The 21,052-nt window shown below is 40.0% G+C and overlaps 2 protein-coding genes across 2 annotated transcripts in view; one reads left to right on the forward strand and one right to left on the reverse strand.

The window, feature by feature from the left end:
- The window catches only part of LOC132864626 (zona pellucida-like domain-containing protein 1), a 32,930-nt gene extending 17,054 nt beyond the window's left edge, over positions 1-15,876 (forward strand). Inside the window, exons 2-12 of the mRNA XM_060898045.1 lie at positions 4,254-4,553; positions 5,128-5,237; positions 5,319-5,545; positions 5,757-5,947; positions 8,115-8,187; positions 8,267-8,364; positions 8,469-8,552; positions 8,695-8,866; positions 8,958-9,054; positions 9,152-9,178; positions 15,456-15,876. Coding sequence (XP_060754028.1) covers positions 5,144-5,237; positions 5,319-5,545; positions 5,757-5,947; positions 8,115-8,187; positions 8,267-8,364; positions 8,469-8,552; positions 8,695-8,866; positions 8,958-9,054; positions 9,152-9,178; positions 15,456-15,580 — 1,188 coding nt within the window. The 5' untranslated portion in view covers positions 4,254-4,553; positions 5,128-5,143 and the 3' untranslated portion in view covers positions 15,581-15,876. The remainder of the gene's footprint in view (positions 1-4,253; positions 4,554-5,127; positions 5,238-5,318; positions 5,546-5,756; positions 5,948-8,114; positions 8,188-8,266; positions 8,365-8,468; positions 8,553-8,694; positions 8,867-8,957; positions 9,055-9,151; positions 9,179-15,455) is intronic.
- Positions 15,877-16,466: 590 nt separating this feature from the next.
- On the reverse strand, positions 16,467-17,593 carry zgc:162608 (uncharacterized protein LOC100037332 homolog). Its single transcript, XM_060898046.1, has 3 exons — positions 17,548-17,593; positions 17,337-17,436; positions 16,467-17,253 (listed from the first exon to the last, which is right to left on the reverse strand). Exons 1-3 carry the CDS (start codon positions 17,591-17,593, stop codon positions 16,467-16,469), a joined length of 933 nt encoding a protein of 310 aa, XP_060754029.1.
- Between the last annotated feature and the right edge of the window lie 3,459 nt (positions 17,594-21,052).

Genomic DNA, 21,052 nt, shown 5'->3' on the forward strand with positions numbered 1-21,052 from the left:
GAAGATTCAAAAGCATAAATAACTACAAATGCTTGTACATCATACTATATATCTATTCCCTTTGTTTTGCACTTATGGGTAGTTCATGTACTCCTCAGAATCACTGAAACAATTAAAAGCAAATTCTGAAAGCTCATAAGAGCTATTGCTTTTTTTGTGAGATATTCTGCATGCTGGACAATTGCGTTTGACTGAAACAACAGAATATCAGCTTTAGTTTGAGCATATTTACACGCATACTGGATAAATCATGGTGGTACAGTAGGTAGCATTGCTGCTTCACAGCATGAACCCCAGCATGGTTCAGCAAAAGGAAAAAAAATGCTGTTCTAAATTGCCTGTAGGTGTTTATATGTGTGAATTTGTGTATGTGTGTGGTGCTCTGTGATAAACTGGCATCCCATCTGGGGTGAATTCTCCTGGGATTGGCTTTGGATCCACCACAGCCATGACCAGAATAAAGCGCTTACTGAAGATGAATGAAAGAAACAGCATGCAATCTCAGACATACTGCATAAACTGTGAAACATGGTGACTTGTGGCTGACAGGATGAATTCTGAAATGTACAAAGGTTCTTAACTGCTCCTTACACATCAAGGAAGCACTTCAGAAGTGTGGGTATCCCAACTGGGCTTTTGTCAAGACCAGGAAAAGAAACATAACAGACAGGTAAGAAAACAACGACAAATGCAAGAACACTGTCATTCCCTACATTTCTGGACTATCTGAGAAACTCAGGAGGATCTTCTACAAACACAACATTCCTGTACATTTCAGACCCAGTAACACTCTGAGGCAGAAATTGGTCCACCCTAAGGACAGAATACCCAGACACAAACAGGACAATGTAGTGTATGCAATTCAGTGCCATGAGGAATGCACAGACCTGTACATTGGGGAAACAAAACAACCACTTCACAAGCACAAGGCTCAACACAGGAGAGCTAGTTCCTCAGGCCAGGACTCTGCAGTCTATGTCCATCTCAATAACAAAGGACACTCGTTTCAGGACTGCAATGTACGCATTTTAGCCACAGAAGACCAGTGGTGTGAAAGAGGAGTAAAAGAAGCCATATTCATCAACCTGAAATGGCCATCACTGAACAGAGGAGGTGGTCTGAGACACCACTTATCAGCCACCTACAATGCAGTCCTTGGCACACATCCCAGAAAAATGAATACACATCCACACCAAGGCTCAACTGACTTCAATAACTTACACGATGGCAGAGAGAGCCAACAACCCACAGATCACCCTAATGACCCTCTAGGCTGCTAACACTGTTCACATCCGGCCTCCAGTGGCCCTAACAACCTACAGGATGATCGTGACCTCAGTGACTCTCCTTAGGGTTGCTTTTGGTCCACGAGAGAATAAATACCTGGGACTTCCCGCTAGTCAGACAGAACTGAAGAAGGCTTTTGGATGAGAGGTGAAATGTTTTCAAGGATTTCAAACAGTCTAGCTGCCTTTTTTAGCACCTACAGTTTATGATGACCTGGATGACTGAGGCCCTGTCCACACGGCAACGGATTCAGGTGACTCCGATACAATTGCTTATCGTTTAGGCCTGGCGTCCACACGGCACCGGCGTTTTGGGTGCCCAAAACGCAATCTTTTTGAGAACGGGTTCCAGAGTGGAAAGATCTGGCAACGTTGCCGTTGCGAAGTCGTCTGGATGAGTAGAACGGATTTGTTTACGATGACGTCACAACCACATGACTGTGAGTGCTTCACGCCGGGTAGAAGTGTAACGAACTCGATGCGAGTTGTCAACAAATCCTATAACTTGGTTCATGAAACGCGCTTACAAAATATTTTCACTGTGAATATTTATTGTGTAATGGTGCAAAGTGAGAGAGAGAGAGAGAAAATAGCCCCTAGGGCAGAGTCAATCCCGCCAGCAAAAATAGGGAAAAAAAGGAGTGATCTCACCTCTTCAGATGTTGGTTTAAGTCCTACAAAAAATTCCTCAAAAAGGGCGTAGAACAACAAATTAATCCATCAACATGTAGCATTCAATTTATTCCGGACCATTAAAGACGCTGCCTTCCGCGTAGAATCATACGTCATCCTCGCCGCCATATTGGATAGGTCAAAGCGGAGAATAAAGATTCATATGCTGCGTTTAACTGTACTAACAGGTTTACCGTCCAAACGAGATCACATGCCTACAATACATTCCTCAAAAAGGGCGTAGAACAACAAATTAATCCATCAACGTGTAGCATTCAATTTATTCTGGACCATTAAAGACGCCGCCTTCCGTGTAGAATCATACGTCATCCTCGCCGCCATATTGGATGGGTCAAAGCGGAGAATAAAGATGCCTCATTCATGTGCTGCATTTAACTGTACTAACAGGTTTACCGTCCAAACGAGATCACATGGGATTACCTTTCACAGGTGAGACTGGAAAAATACTTTTCATTGTATTTGGTCATTATAATGTAATTTTACGAACAGATTTTTCTGACTTTGTGGCTAATATGAAGTCTCGCGCATAATAGTTTATGCGCATGCGTCCTTACTTCTTCTATTGTTCTGGTGTCTCCGAAGGGACCGTCTTACAGTGCCCCTAGAGGTGTGGCATGTGTATTGCATCGTTTTCAGCAACCGTTGCGTTGCCATATGGACCTGATATTTTACTGATTGTTGCCCATTTGGACGCGATATATTTTTAAATAACATCTCGTTGCCGTTGTCATGTGGATGTAGCCTGAGAGCCTTCACAGACATATTCTTAACTGCTCAGGTCCATCCACATGCCTCAGAATTCAAAGGATAGTGAAGTTCATGGAGGCTGGACAATATTACCCAAACTATAAAACAATTGAGTGGCTATGGAGTTTTTCAGGGCAAAGCAATGAAAATTTGTGATTAGACAGGGAGTCATGGTAGCATGGTGGTGTGGTGGTTAGCACTGTTGCCTCACAGTAAGAAGGTCCTGGGTTTGAGCCTAGTGGCCGATAGGGGCCTTTGTGTGTGGAGTTTGTATGTTTTCCCTGTGTCTGCGTGGGTTTCCTCCGGGTGCTCTGGTTTCCCCCACAGTCCAAAGACATGCATGTTAGGTTAACTGGTGACTCTAAATTGACCGTAGGCGTGAATGTGAGTTTAAATGGCCGTTTGTTTCTATGTGCCAGCCCTGCAATGATCTGGCGACTTGTCCAGGGTGTACCCACAACCCTGCACATGATAAGTGGTTACGGATAATGGATAACAGTGAGTCATCCAAAATAAAAACTTACTGAAGACTAGACTTGCAGTCCCAGAGAAGCAGTAACTCCAAAAAAAGTATGAATGGGATTTACTGTATGGGACAATAATGTAAATATATATGTCATTTACCAGCTGGGAGGTCCATATCGTGAAATACCGTGACCTAGGTCTTGAAAGTACTGACCAAGGCCCTCTGGGCCGAGGTCAGTATTCAAGGCTGAGGTCACGGTATTTCACCATACGGATCGACCTTAAGCTGGTAAATAATATATTTATTTTTTCTTTACCAAATTCTAACAGAAAATGAGAGCACCCGAAAGGGGAAACTGAGCCGAGCCGAGGCGAGCCGCCATTTTGAATCCTCATTCATGGCTATAATGCAAATGGCTTCCTCTTTGGTATACAAGTGCACTTCCATGGGAGAAAAAAACTACATTTTGCCGCCTATGTAGTCCCCTATTTATACAAAATTGAGTCATTCAGGATTCAGCCATGTTTTTGCTCTGCTTTAGCAAGTTACAGGTTTTTAACTTTTTCCTGAAATGTTTTCTTTTATTTCTTCTTCCTCAGGGTAGTAAAACTCGCTTTCGCTGTGAACACTGTTGTTATCGCTATCCATGCTGTAAAATTAATGCTATTCTCCTGAGAAATGTGAAAATAAATGTTGACAAAAATTGCTACTATGTTTGTTGTTGTTGTGAACGAGCGAGTCGCCAGAGGTTCATAACCAGGGTCCGTAACTGGGGTCCGTACCATAGGATATGGGCCCTCTCGCAAGCCAATCAGAGCGCAGGATTTGATGGAAATCGGGCCGCGAAAAAAATAATTTATTTTATTTTTTAATTAATAGGTATTTGAAGTCATGGACTATGGATAAAATGTGTTGTTTACCAAGTATATTACGTGATTTTGATAAATCTGAAATACTGGATGTGAGCCATGAATACACCCTGGATGGGACAACAGCTCATCACAGAGCACCATGCACACACATTCACTCCTCGCCAATCCACCTACCATCATGTTTTTCAGAGGTCAGAAGAAACCGGAGAACCTGGAGGAAACCCAGGTGGACACATTATGGAAAACTGAGCTCAGGATCAAACCGGGGACCCTGGAGCTGTGAGGCAGCAAGACTACCTCCACTCCTTGGAATGGAGTTCAGTTTCAAAGAAATTATGAGACATATGGTATATAGCATTGGGTGGAGGGGTGATATGTGTGTGTGTGAGATTCCCCTAGACCTACCCACTTGTTCACACTTCTGATATCTGGACTTCTAACACTATATAAGTGGAAGCTTTGTGCATAGCTGTCTCAGGACTAAACAAGGTAGGGTATACTGAACTAACTTTTCAGCTGAAACTTAAATGCTAATCTGATTTTCCAGAAATGCAGTGTAATATAATCAATCTTGGTGGTCAGTCAAATATCCTTAATAATAATAATAATAATAATAATAATTTTTTTTATAAATTTTTTTTAATTTAAATATTCTGATTTTTTTTCTTAACACAATTTCATATTTCTATAAAAGTTTTATTGTGTATATATATATATATATATATATATATATATATATATATATATCTCCAGCCAAATGTTAGATTATTAATGTACTTATATACACAAGCCTGAGCCGCACCTTTGTTACATTTGCATGCTGCTTTTGAATTTTGAAATAATTTTTTAATAATAATAATAATAATAATAATAATAATAATTCATTTAAAGAAAATATTTGCAACATAATCTTCAATTCTGTAATATTTTCATGAAATTTATATTTGATAGAACTTCGTTTTTATACTATAATTTTATTTCATATTTGAAGTTGAATTTGCTAATACTTGACAATATAATACTTCACAATTCTAATTAATTATTTCTTGAGGATTTTCTCCAGCAGTTGAAAACACAGGATGCTGCGTTTGCTATGTCTCTCAGTGCTAATGCTGGCCTTGCAACCAGTACTCTCCATCTATAACTGCTCCTCCCTTTACAACAGGGTGCCAAGTGAGTCTCAAACCTATGAGTGCTGATCTTTGGCCATGTCTCTCATGTTACCAGATACTAATCTTCTGCCTGTATGCTCAGATAACGATGACCTGAAGGTGGAATGTGGAGTCAGCGTCATCAGTCTGGAGGTTAACTTGTGCACGGCACAGTGGGCGGGCTTCAACCCCGATAGCCTGGCCCTGAATGGCATGCACAATAATAGCCAGTGCAAAGGCACTATAGACACCAATATGGACCCTTATGTCATCCGGTATCAACTCGCTGTCAATGACAGTCAGGGCAACCTGTGCCGGCAGTCACTTCAGGTGAACACCATGCATTTCTGTTTTACTTCATGATTTCTTATGAAAACAGGAATAATGAAACAGATTTATTCTGATTCAGATGAACCTGAAGTGAATTTTTATAATGGTTAAAGTGGTGGTGTCACCACCTGTATAGAAAAATCATATGTGGAAATGAAATAATAATATGGACTGGGAAAACATGATGATGGCTCCAGTGTTTGGTGTTCAGATTGTAAACGAGATTCCTAGTGCCTCGGGACCTTTCAGCCAGTTCTCCACCATCCAGTCGGTCATCATCACCAGCTACATTGACACCCCAACCTCCTCAGTGGGTGCTGTCAGCTATTCCACTGACCTCTACTATCAATTCTCCTGCCGTTACCCACTGGAGTACCTCATCAATGACACCAAGATAGTAGCGTAAGTTTCAAATCTATATCTGTCCATTTAATTGGTTTCACTTGTTCATGTTAAAAGACAAAAAACAAAATCAGATTGAACACATGATCTTACACACTTAAAGGGATCCTCTAGCGCATTTATTCTCAAACTTGTTTTAAGTAAAAGTAGTCACAGATTTCAAAAATTACACTTTCATTTTTGGAGACCAAATGGTGTTCAAGAAAAATGAATTTTCTTTAAAATGTCATATGTATGGGCGGCACGGTGGTGTAGTGGTTAGCGCTGTCGCCTCACAGCAAGAAGGTCCAGGTTCGAGCCCCGTGGCCGGCGAGGGCCTTTCTGTGCGGAGTTTGCATGTTCTCCCCATGTCCGTGTGGGTTTCCTCCGGGTGCTCCGGTTTCCCCCACAGTCCAAAGACATGCAGGTTAGGTTAACTGGTGACTCTAAATTGAGCGTAGGTGTGAATGTGAGTGTGAATGGTTGTCTGTGTCTATGTGTCAGCCCTGTGATGACCTGGCGACTTGTCCAGGATATACCCCGCCTTTCGCCCGTAGTCAGCTGGGATAGGCTCCAGCTTGCCTGCGACCCTGTAGAACAAGATAAAGTGGCTACAGATAATGAGATGAGATGTCATATGTATGTGATGATATCAGGTAGCGGTTGCTTGGAGCAACTCAGCCGTTTATATTCTCTGTTTACATTGTAGTTTTACAAGTATTTTGACTGAATTTATCAGTTTTTAAATAAGTGTGCCTCATTGTGTAGCATGTAAATGCCACAATTATGCTAAAAAGAAAGCACAAGCTGGAACTAGACTGCATTTCCACAGAGAAAATGCAAAGTGTGCTTGATCAGCTGTAGCAGAGCATCACTGACAGAAACTGGATCAGACATGAGACCTTGCGCTGCAAAATCTTTTTTTTTTAACATGATCTACAGAAAGTGTGTGTGGCTCCATGCTCTAAAATCTCGGTTTAAAATGGCTCAACTCATAGCACGACATGACACTTTGTGATATAAGATCCTCTGCTACAGCTGAAGAAGCATACTTTGCATTTTCTCTGCGGAAATGCAGTCTAGTTCCAGCTTGTGCTTTCTTTTTAGCATAATTGTGGCATTCATATGCTACACAATGAGGCATTCTTATTTAAAAACTGATAAATTTGGTAAAATACTTGTAAAACTATGATGTAAACAGAGAATATAAACAGTTGAGTTGCTCCAAGTGACCACAACATGACGTCATCGCATACATCACCACCGTAGGAATTCCATCTGGCATTTTAAAGAAAATTCATTTTTCTCAAACACGATTTGATCTCAGGTGGCACGGTGGTGTAGTGGTTAGCGCTGCCGCCTCACAGCAAGAAGGTCCGGGTTCGAGCCCCGTGGCCGGTGAGGGCCTTTCTGTGCGGAGTTTGCATGTTCTCCCCGTGTCCGCATGGGTTTCCTCCGGGTGCTCCGTTTTCCCCCACAGTCCAAAGACATGCAGGTTAGGTTAACTGGTGATTCTAAATTGACCGTAGGTGTGAATGTGAGTGTGAATGGTTGTCTGTGTCTATGTGTCAGCCCTGTGATGACCTGGCAACTTGTCCAGGGTGTACCCCACCTTTCGCCCGTAGTCAGCTGGGATAGGCTCCAGCTTGCCTGCGACCCTGTAGAAGGATAAAGCGGCTAGAGATAATGAGATGAGATGAATAAGTTTAAGAATAAATCTGCTGGAGGACCTCTTTAACCTCAGTAGAGAGCATCAAACCATTTGGGTTGTCATGTCCTAATCCTGAGTGGCATGTTAGTGCAGTGATCAGCACCGTCACCTCACGACAAGAAGGTTCTGGGTTCCCCTCGTGCTTGCATGGGTTTCCTTCAGATGATCCAGTTTCCTCTACCAGTCCAAAGGTCATGTGGATTAGGTCAACTGGCTACTCTAAATTGCCCATAGGTGTGAATATGAGTGTGAATGGTTGTTTGTCTCTGTGTTAGCCCTGCTATAGATTGGGATCGCCCAGGGTCTACCCCTCCTCTCACCCATAGTCAGCTGGGATTGGCTCCAAGTTTCCCCTCGACGCTGACAAATAAGCAGTGTAGATAATGGATAGATGTCTGTCCTAAACCTAGTCAACTGATTTATATGGTATTCGTCAACATAGCAATATTTAAAAAATGGCATGTTTTTCATTTCCAGATCATCAGTGTCAGTGGCCACCAATGACAAAAATGGAAGTTTTATTGATACTCTCAGCATGAGCGTTTACAATGTAAGTCAGTTTACCAGCTTCATTTTAATGTGTTCAGAAGATATGTTTTAAAAGACACTATAATCCAATCGATTCTTAGGATTCTACCTTTTCCTATCCATTGGTGGTTCCACCTAGTGGACTAGAACTGCGCACCAAGATCTACGTAGAGGTCAAGGCAGTTAATCTTTCTGGGAAGTAAGAGCACCTCTTAATTAGTGGCAACTATAAAATCATTAGAGATTTGTTCATTTATTTTGAAGGAAATGATTAACTTTTTATTTGTGTTTTATTTGTCATAGCTTTAATGTCCTCCTGGACCACTGCTTTGCTACTCCATCTGCTTACAGCTCCAACAACAGTGAACAATTTGACTTTTTCACTGTGTGAGAAATACAGCTTCTGTCCATAACTCGTGGTTGAATAACAATCCACTACATCCTGCCTCTTTTACTGTTTATTACATCCTGCTTAATTCATTCTGATTTATGGATAAAGAGTCAGGTTCCTCCATCTGTTCCTCCACAGATGTAACGCTGACTCTCGGACTTCTATCTTGAGCAACGGGGTCTCCAAAACCAGCAGGTTCTCCTTTGAGGCTTTTCGTTTTGTGGAGCATCGCAACCAAGACAAGTCCTCCATTTTCCTTCACTGCATACTGAGACTGTGTGAGCCTGACAAATGTCTGAACATTATCAATGTAAGCAAAGAGTTTTACTTGGTTAATTTTTTGAATCATGGCAAATAGGTATGACGCGTAATTTACAATGGATCGTGTGCTTCTTGTGCAGGGTTGCAGTGTCAGAAGAAAGAGATCTGTGGATGTGGAATCTGGACAACCGACCATGGCTACTGTGTCAATGGGACCAATTTATACAGCCACCCAAAGTAAGTGTACAAGCTTCACAATACTAAATATGCACAAATAATTAATTTAGTTTATGAATGTCTGTCATTACAAAAGTTCTTGTAATGCTTTTTTCAGCTACTGAGCCAACTGCTTCTGCTTATGGTAAGAAGTTTTTGAAGCTTTATGTTGAGAACGTCCTGGTAATGTCATATATTGAGCTAAAGTTCTGTTATTATGTGGTGTTCCATGTTTATAGAATAGTGCTTCTCAACTGGTGGGTCCCAAAAGTGGGTCACAACATTTTTAAGATTGGGTCATGGACTGCTGGGGGGGGGGGGGGGGGGGGGGGGGGGGGGGGGAGTGTTGCTAAATGCAAATGATAAGACTTAACAAAATGAAAAACCCATGGAAAAATACGACAATGAAGCAAATTATTGTTTCAAAAAAGTAAAAAATATAATCAAATAACAATAAAATGATTGCTCCCTATAGCCAATGAAAAATGTAGTCATGTCACGCTGTGCGTCCAATAAAATTCTGTTAATTTTGGTGCTAATTCACCTGTAAACAGTTGGTGCTAACATTGATAAACGGAGTGAAATTCCCTTTCCCTATAAAAGGCTGGGGAAAAAAAAAACCCTATGCAATGTAAACGAAAATATGACAAGCATGGTTTGCGTTAGAACTGCAGAAAGTACTGTTATAGTCAAGTCACTAAACCTCGAATCCAAGTCCAGTATCGAGTCCCCAGTGTTCAAGTCTAAGGCCCTGTCCACACGGCAACGGATTCAGGTGACTCCGATACAATTGCTTATCGTTTAGGCCTGGCGTCCACACGGCACCGGCGTTTTGGGTGCCCAAAATGCAATCTTTTTGAGAACGGGTTCCAGAGTGGAAAGATCTGGCAACGTTGCCGTTGTGAAGTCGTCTGGATGAGTAGAACGGATTTGTTTACGATGACGTCACAACCACATGACTGTGAGTGCTTCACGCCGGGTAGAAGTGTAACGAATATCACCAGGAAAAAGCCTTACAGAGCACTAGTGAGAGTGAAACACGAGCTTGGATATTATTATTATTATTATTATGTTCAGTGTTAGTTCACAGTAGTAATGCAAGAAGTAGAATAGTGACAGTAATAGTGAAGCAAAAACATGCAATTGTACAAACACTGCAGCTCTACAGCAAAATATTCATTTATGAAATGGTCTGATTCTTAACACCAGTAGTGCCAATGATCTTCTCATTGCGATGCGATGTGAGTTGTCAACAAATCCTATAACTTGGTTCATGAAATGCGCTTACAAAATATTTTCACTGTGAATATTTATTGTGTAATGGTGCAAAGTGAGAGAGAGAGAGAGAGAGAGAGAGAGAGAGACTCTGCCCTTAGGGCAGAGTCAATCCCACCAGCAAAAATAGGGAAAAAAGGAGCGATCTCACCTCTTCAGATGTTGATTTAAGTCAGACAATACATTCCTCAAAAAGGGCGTAGAGGAGCAAATTAATCCATCAACGTGTAGCATTAAATTTATTCCGGACCATTAAAGACGCCGCCTTCCGCGTAGAATCATACGTCATCCTCGCCGCCATATTGGATAGGTCAAAGCGGAGAATAAAGATTCATGTGCTGCGTTTAACTGTACCAACAGGTTTACCATCCAAACGAGATCACATGGGATTACCTTTCACAGGTGAGAAACAACAAATTAATCCATCAACGTGTAGCATTCAATTTATTCCGGACCATTAAAGACGCTGCCTTCCACGTACAATCATACATCATCCTCGCCACCATTTTGGAGAGGTCAAAGCGGAGAATAAAGATTAGCTGCGTTTAACTGTACCAACAGGTTTGCCGTCCAAACGAGATCACATGGGATTACCTTTCACAGGTGAGACTGGAAAAATACTTTTCATTGTATTTGGTCATTATAATGTAATTTTACGAACAGATTTTCCTGACTTTGTGGCTAATATGAAGTCTCGCGCATAATAGTTTATGCGCATGCGTCCTTACTTCTTCTATTGTTCTGGTGTCTCCGAAGGGACCGTCTTACAGCGCCCCTAGAGGTGTGGCATGTGTATTGCATCGTTTTCAGCAAGCGTTGCGTTGCCATATGGACCTGATATTTTACTGATCGTTGCCCATTTGGACGCGATATATTTTTAAATAACATCTCGTTGCCGTTGTCGTGTGGATGTAGCCTAAGTCATGAAAGAAAATTTCAAGTCGAGTCTGAGAACAAGACTTCAACTGCACCATTTGACGGTGGCTGTTGCTGCCTTTATGTGAAAGCGTCTCTGCTGCTGTGTTGGACTAACGTTCCTGCTCGACTGACACATTTTAGTTAACAGGCTACAGATAAAAAGCTTGTTCATCGCTCAACAAGCCCTGCCCACTATCAACAGAGCAATGAACATAGCGTGTCACTTCCTTCTCTGGGTGGAGTCTCGCCAAATGATGATTGATAGTTCTTCTCCATATGGAACACATAGCAGTGTATTTTTCCCCACTGCACGAGAAGTCTGTATAAGCAAAGCAGACAATCCTAGGTGCTTTCTCTCCAGGCATTTTAGCGCCATTAATGTTAGTTTGTTCCTGAACATGACGTATGAACAGGTGAATGTGCATTCTCTTGCACAAAATAGTATAAAAATGAATGTAGATATAAATATCTCATCTCATCTCATCTCATTATCTCTAGCCGCTTTATCCTGTTCTACAGGGTCGCAGGCAAGCTGGAGCCTATCCCAGCTGACTACGGGCGAGAGGCGGGGTACACCCTGGACAAGTCGCCAGGTCATCACAGGGCTGACACATAGACACAGACAACCATTCACACTCACATTCACACCTACGGTCAATTTAGAGTCACCAGTTAACCTAACCTGCATGTCTTTGGACTGTGGGGGAAACCGGAGCACCCGGAGGAAACCCACGCGGACACGGGGAGAACATGCAAACTCCACACAGAAAGGCCCTCGCCGGCCACGGGGCTCGAACCCGGACCTTCTTGCTGTGAGGCGACAGCGCTAACCACTACACCACCGTGCCGCCCTAGATATAAAAATTTTATGCCAAATTATTATGGCATGTTACAGAAAATAAAGAAAAAATCTGAGTCCTCATCTCCAATTTACGAGTCCAAATGCAGTTAATGCACGAGTCCGAGTCATCAGTGCTGAAATCCAAGTCAAGTCACGAGTCCTTAAAATTATGGCATGAGTCGGACTCGAGTCCGAGTCCTGGACTCGAGTACTACTAGCCTGCCAAAAACCATGAAGCCAACGAAATTCATGAACAGACAAAACGTTCAAGCCAGAAACACAAGCCTGTTGAGCTTTTTGTCATGTGCACATGTGCACTGTTCAGGAGCAATCACTTCACTCATCGCATTTCAAAATGCAAAAATAACCCACACAGTGACAGAGAGGCTTGTTGTACCCACTGCTGTTGACATGACCACAGAGATCCTCGGCGCAAATCAGTTTAAAAAAAAAGGATCTTGTTCTCCAGTGACACCATACGGAGGAGAATAAGCCAAGTGATTAGTATGCACTCAAACAACAGATGTATCTGATCATGTCATCTTGATTTTGAGACGCTTATCACAATGAAATCACACCCACAGGTCTCTTGTTGATTTGCACAAGCTGATTTCAGCTCTCTTCTTGTTCGCTGCAGTTAATTCTCCTTATTATTATGTTTATGCATGTAATAGTTGTGCATATTTCATATTGGTGTACAATTTGTAATTTAATATTTGTCTCAGTATTTGCTTTATTTGTTAGGCTAGGTAAATTGCACTTAGTCTGGATTATACGTATGCATATATAATATATTGACACAAGTGTTTTACTGGGAAATATGCCACTTGTATTTTTCATACGAACTACATGTGGGACATGGAGAACCAAAACCATGACATACCATGACATAAATTTCTATATCTCACTCGTAAGGATGAATTGTTTTGATGAATTTGGGCACTTTTTGTTTGTGAATGTGTCGATAAAATAAAAAGAAAATCACATGGTGGCTTGAAGATATGAAGTTTATTTTCTCTTATTGAAAAACTTGCATTTTTCATACGAAATACATCATAGATATGAGTGACATATTTAAATAATATTGGCTGGCCTTGAGTAATCTATCAGATATATTCCATTCAGCTAGCATGATATTGAACGAGTCAAAGATGAGTAGCTGAATGGAATATATCTGATAGACCACGAAAAAAAGCCAGCCAATATTATTATTATTATTATTATTATTATACATACACATTCTCTTCATATCAGCATTCTTAAAGGCCAATGTGACCTTACCCGCGACTCGGTGCTGTTAGCGCGGCAGTCCAGTTACCTTCCAGCCAGTGTAGCATTCATCAGTAGTGTTAATTAAGGCCAATGCTAGTACAGTCAAGCCAGTGCTATTGAGAGCTAGTAGCACAGACTAACGACTGAGAAACTAAGATTTCTGTCTCCAGACTCTTCTTCGACGCAGCTCGCTCTAGTATTTTTCACTCATACTTAAGTATTCATTTCCCGATGTAATTTACTTAGTTACTTTTAAAATCAACATCGACAACTACACACAACAAACAACCAAAATTCTCTCAAAATCTTCCGCTTTTAATGAAGCAAACCTTGTGGCCATGTTTGTTTACAAACTGTCACAGTCACTCACTAGTGCAGAAGTTTTACATCTCTGACGCGTCTCTTTTCCAGTTTTTCGATGTCTGTTGGTATGTTTTTCTCTTGTAAACATGCGTGAAGAATATATAATGAAGTTTTGGTAGCCTTTCCGGTGTTCAGCACATCTTCAGTTTCAGTTTTCAGTTTATTTATTTAGTGTTTAATCCTATCAGTAGCACTGGATTAGCCTCATCTTCTCTCTCTCCAAAGAAATGATTGTGTGCATGCGCCACAATCAGTCTCCTCAGCATTGTTATGGCTGTTCCAGTTATAATCCCTTCTTTTAGTGCATGATTAAACCATAAACTCGATGCCTTCATGCAGCTCTAAATGTGCTATCTTGTGTCATTTTTTGAACGGGGGGGTAATGGGTTGCGTCAACTTGGTCAGGATGTAAAAGCAGGTTTGTGACCTAAAAGTTTGGGAACTGCTGGTGTAACTGATGGGCGTGCTGCTTTCAGGTCATCCTGCAACTCTTTTTGAGTGACTGCTAGCATCTCTCTTCCTTTCCTTATCATTAGTCTGAGAGAGCATTGCGAAATCTTGCATGGGGCCACCTGTGTGCCGAGACAAATTGCACCAGGTCCAATTTGCATATACAACTTGATTTATTTTTAAGGTAACCCTGAGACACATACAGTATACACACTATGTAGTGTATGAATGCTTTCTTTTTTAAATACTTCATTTTCTTTAAAATGATTCATTCTTAAAAAAAATATATATTCATTGGCATAAATAAATATATATTTTTATAAATACAAAAAAGTCAAAAGACATTATGTGTATTTGAAGTGGATACTGTCAGTGCCTTGGAAGCATATCACAAAAACTAAAGTGTCTGAATATTTACTTACTGTTGTAACCTTTAGACTGTTTTTTTTCTTTACTTTTTAATCATGCGTACAAACTACTCGAGGAAAATACATTTACACTCTTGCTTTTTCTGTTTGTTCCTTTCCCCTCTTTTCTGCTTTATTTTTTTAAAACCTCTCCTCTTCTTAATCTTTTAATTTTTCAATTATTATTACCTTAATGTGATTTTATTTAATTTATTAGCTGTAGCCTTGATGTAGCTTATACTTTAGACTGTCCTCGTACAGCTCCTTGGTTAAGGAAGGATGTTTTTAACTCTTTACCCCTTAATGACAACATATGATGACCCCGTGTATATCCCATAATGACGACATATGACGATCCTGTGTATATCCTATACTGACGACATATGACGACCCCGTGTATATCCCATAATAACGACATATGATGACCCTGTGTATATCCAATAATAACGACATATGATGACCCTGTGTATATCCCATAATAACGACATATGACGACCCCGTGTATATCCCATAATAACGACATATGACGACCCCGTGTATATCCCATAATAACGACATATGACGACCCCGTGTATATCCTATAATGATGACATATGACGACCCCGTGTCCCATAATGATGACATATGACGACCCCATGTATATCCCATAATGATGACATATGACGACCCCGTGTATATCCTATAATGACGACATATGACGACCCCGTGTATATCCCATAATGACGACATATGACGCCTTGTCTAAAACCTTGTCTTTAGACTTTTTTTCTTGTAAATATGTTCTAAGGGTGAACAGTATATACATATACAAGGGTGGCTGTAGCAACTGCTTTAAGGGGTAAAGAGTTAAATGTGCTTTCTAAATACATTTGAATTGACTTGACTTATTAATTTAGCAGGAGGCACTGGACTGTCGAATAAAAGCCAGGACAACATGGCTGGAGCGGTGATCAGGGCGATATTTGCCTCTGCTGGTGCATTGCTACTCGTTCATGCTGAAGAAGGTTTTGTAGGATGGTGATCTACCTTATATTTTCAAATAAATGAGCAAGCAGCTGGTCTTCTGCTCTGGACTCAAGCAGCAAAATTTGATCCAACTGATAAGACAGATTAGTATATCATTACACCTTAATGAAGGATGGAAGATAATATGGAATATGTTATAAAGTCCACACTATTGAAGCAAATATTGTAAATGCATGAAGGAACTGCAAATAAATCATTAAAGATATTTTAATCTTGTGCTAAAAACTATTTTCAAATCTTCTCAAGGTGTAAGTACAACATCTTGCGTTTTGGATACCTCTGTGTATTTAGATGATGATTTATAATAATGCAATGTTGTTGTTGTTGTTGTTTTTTTTTAATTAATTGCGATGTGTCACACTTAGGATAATCTTATCTAATCATTGTGTTTCTCTTTAGAAATCATTGTGGTAAACAAGCATTTAGTGACAGTGCTGATTTATATACTACTTTGATCCTATAATTAATTGATTATATATTATGCAAACTTTGTTGGTTTTATTCAAGAAGACACTGAACAATTGAACACACACACACACACACACACACACACACACACACTATTTTTTTTCAATGTATATACATTTATTTAAAAAATGTAACATTTTAGATTATGATAAAACAAAGCTCAATAAACCTGCATCTAAAAAAATTCATCCATTGGTGTTTTCTTGCACTGGACCTAATATAAATTAGACAAACAGACACTACATTTTTCATTTCTGTATAAAAAGTTGTAGACATTTTTGGAGACAGTCTTCTACAAAAAGACAATAATTCACACTGTACAGTCTCACTTCTATTTACATTAAAGAGGTAATTCTAACATGAATGGAAAGAGAGAGAGAGAGAGAGAGAGAGAGAGAGAGAGGCACATCTCTCTAGTTGATAGTGTGTACGATGTCCTGGAGTAATGCATTTAGTCTCATGGAGAAATCCTCTTGTATGGAGTCTATGTTTACATGACTTGATGGCTCACCTTTACTCTGCTTTTCCTCAAGCAGGGATATTTGCTGCAATAAATCAGCAATAAATTTCTGATTCTGCCTTGAGGAACCATCACAGAACTGGTCCACTTTGGAAACTATTTCAGGTCCTAAGGGTTCTGATGAAGTGAGGAGTGTTGTTAATGAGACTTTCAGTGCTGCAATCTTGCCCTGTAGCTCCAAACTGAATGAGCAGATCCGTTGGCCCAGTCTGGCCGTCATCTCCTCCCAAAGATCCTTCCTACTGTTGTCTTTGTCCTTCTCAATTGCCTCAAATGCTTTTGTTTTAAAGTCCTCAAAGGCAGTGGTTCTTCTCTTATGACTGTCATCCATAGCTTGACTGATCTTCTCTATTGCCTCTTGGTGGACTGAAGGTCCATCAGATTGAACCCCTTGGACGGTCATCATGAGATGACCGCAGAGTTGATGAGTGTTGGATTCAAGAGCCATTTGGAGGTCCTTGGTAAAGGGAGACAGGAGTTCATGGACATTAGTTGGGGTGACCTTGGGGTGGCTGGGGTAAGGAGAGAGCCTCTGACGGAGATTCAGAAGTTCTTGTCTCAAGCGAGCTCGTAGACGGTCTGACTCCTGGCTCAGTTTATGCCTGAACTCAGCTGCCATAGGGTTCAGGGAGTCCGGAGAGTAAAGGTCACTGCTCACCACATGGCTCTTCCACATTCCACTACAACATATGAATTGTTGTTTTTAGACCTATCTTGTGCTTACCATGAATATTAAATATGACATACTATAACAAAAACTCACTCAAATTGTTTGCTGGGATCTTTTTTATCAATGGCCAGGTTTGCATCCTGGATACTCCAAACTCCTTCTTGACTGGCAGGATCTTGATTGACAGGAAATGCTACATGGTAGACAAGGTACAAGAGTGTGAGCTTAATCTTAACTCTTTAAAGCAGATCTTTAAAGATTTCTTGAATAAAACAGTTCATTATAGATTCCAAAGGACACAAACCTGTCGTGGTCCACAGTGTCAGAGCAAAGATCACATATAGAAGCATGCTTTTTTTTTCTTTAAAGAAAACTTTTGTGTTCACTCTGAAATATAGAAGAGAGAAAGTGAATTATTGATGATCAGAACCTGCTAAATGTCACAGCTCAAATCAGGATATCATCAATGTGATATGTCAAGTTCTCACCTTGTAGTAAGGGTCTGTAAGGTACACTTCTCAATCCTGTCTTTTAAAGCAGTCTCTTATCAGAGACCTTCCTGCACTCTGCCTGTGTCAACAGATACCACGTGGGAGGTCAGTATGATAGCAGAGTGGCGCGAGAAATGGCAGCGATCCCTTTGATTGGCTGTCTCATAGTTTTAACATTCAACAGCTCTTCTTCAGAGTAATCTCAGTGCTGTCATAGCAAGGTCAGGAATGACGCACCACAGAGTCGGGCGAGGTCAAAGCTACTTCGGATGATTTTACTACCAGATGTGGTTGACACCTCTGATTTAGACTGGTTACCTCATATCTAACTAAAACGTTGCCCATGAATCTGACTGCTTGACAGTTTTTAAAAAGGTCATTCTATGAAATACAGGACAAAATGTTAGCACTACTCTTAGCCAGGATGTGTCCTTCATGGTTATCATGACACAAAGATCCCAGGAAATGCTTTCCGTAATCTTTGTTGACTGTGATATCTGATGTCCAGAGAACAAAGGTGGTGTTTGTTGGCATTCTTCTGGGAAGGTGTTGTTTGAGTTTATCCATTTGTCTTCTGGGATGTAACTAGTGATAATCAAAAGCCAAAGGTGGATCTCTCTGAAGTTCTGACAGCCACACAAACAAAACTTCATCTTTACAGATGTACCGCTAAAGTCCTCCATAGGTTAAACCAACAAAACATTAAAATTTATTCGAAAACCCAAAGCTGTTTTTACTTTATTTACTAAAGCACATGATAAGTGAAGTAGATTCCAGGGATTTGCGGATGGAATTGGTCTTGCTCTGGTCAATGATTATTTCCTGTAGGCAAACAATTTGAATGTACTCAATATTTTTACTTCTGTCCCTGTTTACGCTTGAAGTCCTTGAAGCAAAGAGTACATATGCACAATAAAGAGTGTACACCGTATGCCAAATAGTGTTAGACTTTTTTGAAATATGTACCGAACATCAAACTTATAATAATTTCACACATGAAAATTGATGACCGTCTCATTCAACCTTGTACTTGTATCACATCAAATATTATGTAATATTGATTTTATTTCTTGATTTATTAGTTTGTATCAAGAGGAGAAAAAAAACACACCTAAAGACAGTGCCTATGGTCATGTTACACAATGCACACATCATGAGGCATAAGTGGTCAATAAATAAGGATGAATAGTATGCTAAAACATACTATTGGTTGGTTTGATCTGAGTTCTCCAAACTGTTTCCCAGACTTCATGAATGTATGCATTATTCTGAAAAAGATTACTGCAAACAGCATTACCTCTAGATAAACATGTAGGGAGCCTGAAACCAAAGTGTGTCAAGGGGAGTTTGGATAGATACTGCCCTTATGCAGTATATTAAATTTGATATTGTAACAAGAGAATAGATTAAAAATATTACTTATTATTGGTTAAAACAGGGTTGTGTTGCTTGTGAAAATTCTGTTAAAAGAAATAAGTCTGTTCTATCAACACAGAATCATTTACCAAGACATATTTGAGTCTTGTACACTTTTTTTAAAATATAGAAATACCAAAGAGACTCCTTTAAAGCTAGACTGCCTTTCAGATTTTTCAAGTGTAGGTCATAAAAATAATTTTCCCTGACACCCGATTATTTTTGTTTAGTGGACCGAAAGCTACTGAATTCAAATCACAGACTTCCAATTTTATTAGTTAAAAAAAAATAGAACAATTAATGAATTTAGGATCATGTGATCCTAAATTCTCCGCTATTTTTTCCTGCTTCACCATGACCCAATTCAAGATACTATGTCATGCATCACGTGGTGGGCTTTTCCCGTTCGCACAAGGCATTGTGGGATACAAATTTGAAACAGGAGGGAAAACTGGAGGATGTGAGTGTACGAATGAAATGTGAAAGACCGACTACAGTAACGGAAAGTGAGAAGAAAAGACGTTATGTTATATACGAAGGAAAGGAAATGCAGGACCAAACTAATAAATATCGGCGCTCAGCGAGCACCTCGGTGTGATCAGCTGTTCGTTTAGCGACAGAATGATGGACCTGTCAGTCCACTCTCAAAGGTAAACCTGTAGATGGCAGTAATGCAACACTGTGGATGCCAGCTGCTGTAAAACCCAGAAGAATTAGAAGAAGAAGGTAAACCTGCGCATATGCACACCGACTTCCTCTGTCTCCTTGACTGCGTGAAGTGAGTGATTTCATGCACATTATTTGCTCAGGAATCCCCTCAAATTAAATAACTTCCCAGCCACAAAATGGCCTGTTTTTTTTTTTTTTTTTAATTTAGATATTCCAAAAATAGACATATATCACAATGACCAAATTTCAGATGGAACTAAAGTTCACCGATTTTATGAAATCGAATGGCCGTCTAGCTTTAAAAATGCTTCTTTGAAACTATTATTAGGTCACCAGTTGAAATCCCTTTTAATTTAAAATGTACATATCTGTGCTCTATTCCTGATGACAGATTAATATTGGCTGGCGTTGAGTAGTATATCAGATATATTCCATTCAGCTAGCATGATATTGAATGAGTCGAAGACAAGTATCATGATATTGAATGAGCATGATATTGAATGAATCGAAGACAAGTTCAATATCATGCTAGCTGAATGGAATATATCTGATATACCATGATAAAAAGCCAGCCGTTATTATTATTATTATTATTATTATTATTATACATACACATTCCTTTTGGGCGTTCAACGTGTCTTTCCTTTTCAAAATTCTCTCAAAATCTTCTGTATTTAATGAAGAAACCCTGGCGGCCAAGTTTGTGTACAAATTGTCACAGTCGCTTGCTAGCGCGGAAGTTTTACATCTCTGATGTGCCTCTTTTCCAGTTTTTTGATGTCCATTGGTATGTTTTTCTCTTGTAAACATGCATGAAGAATAGCTAATGAAGTTTTGTTAGGCTTTTGGGTATTGAACGCATCTTTCTCTTTCCCAGCTAACAAAGAAATTCTTCTGCGCATGTGCAGCAGAAAACTTTCTCATTGGATATTCGCATCAGCTCCGACGTGTGACATCATGTTGTCTTGACAACCATGCAATATCGTAAACCATATTGCACGCTCATTCTCCATTGGGTAGAGTGACATAATGCAAGTAGGATAAACAATATGATAACAATATTGCATGCTATCAAACCAAATGAATGAAACCTGCGAGAAGGGAATATAATACATGTTTTTATTCCATGTCCTGTATGTATAAAATTGAATAATATTCCACATTATTTTACATACTTTAAGCTTTTGGCTGAAAAAAATTCTTTGCATCAAAATGTTCAAATACAGGAACAAA

This window comes from Neoarius graeffei, chromosome 17, assembly GCF_027579695.1.
Source record: "Neoarius graeffei isolate fNeoGra1 chromosome 17, fNeoGra1.pri, whole genome shotgun sequence".
Taxonomy (NCBI): Eukaryota; Metazoa; Chordata; class Actinopteri; order Siluriformes; family Ariidae; genus Neoarius; species Neoarius graeffei.

Excerpts from the sequence above, each read along its gene's own strand:
- zgc:162608 (XM_060898046.1), bottom strand. The coding sequence starts at position 17,593 with ATGCTTCTATATGTGATCTTTGCTCTGACACTGTGGACCACGACAG. Across the intron at positions 17,437-17,547 it reads GACACTGTGGACCACGACAG|CATTTCCTGTCAATCAAGAT; the intron begins GTTTGTGTCCTT and ends TCTACCATGTAG. Across the intron at positions 17,254-17,336 it reads GATCCCAGCAAACAATTTGA|TGGAATGTGGAAGAGCCATG; the intron begins GTGAGTTTTTGT and ends CATATGTTGTAG.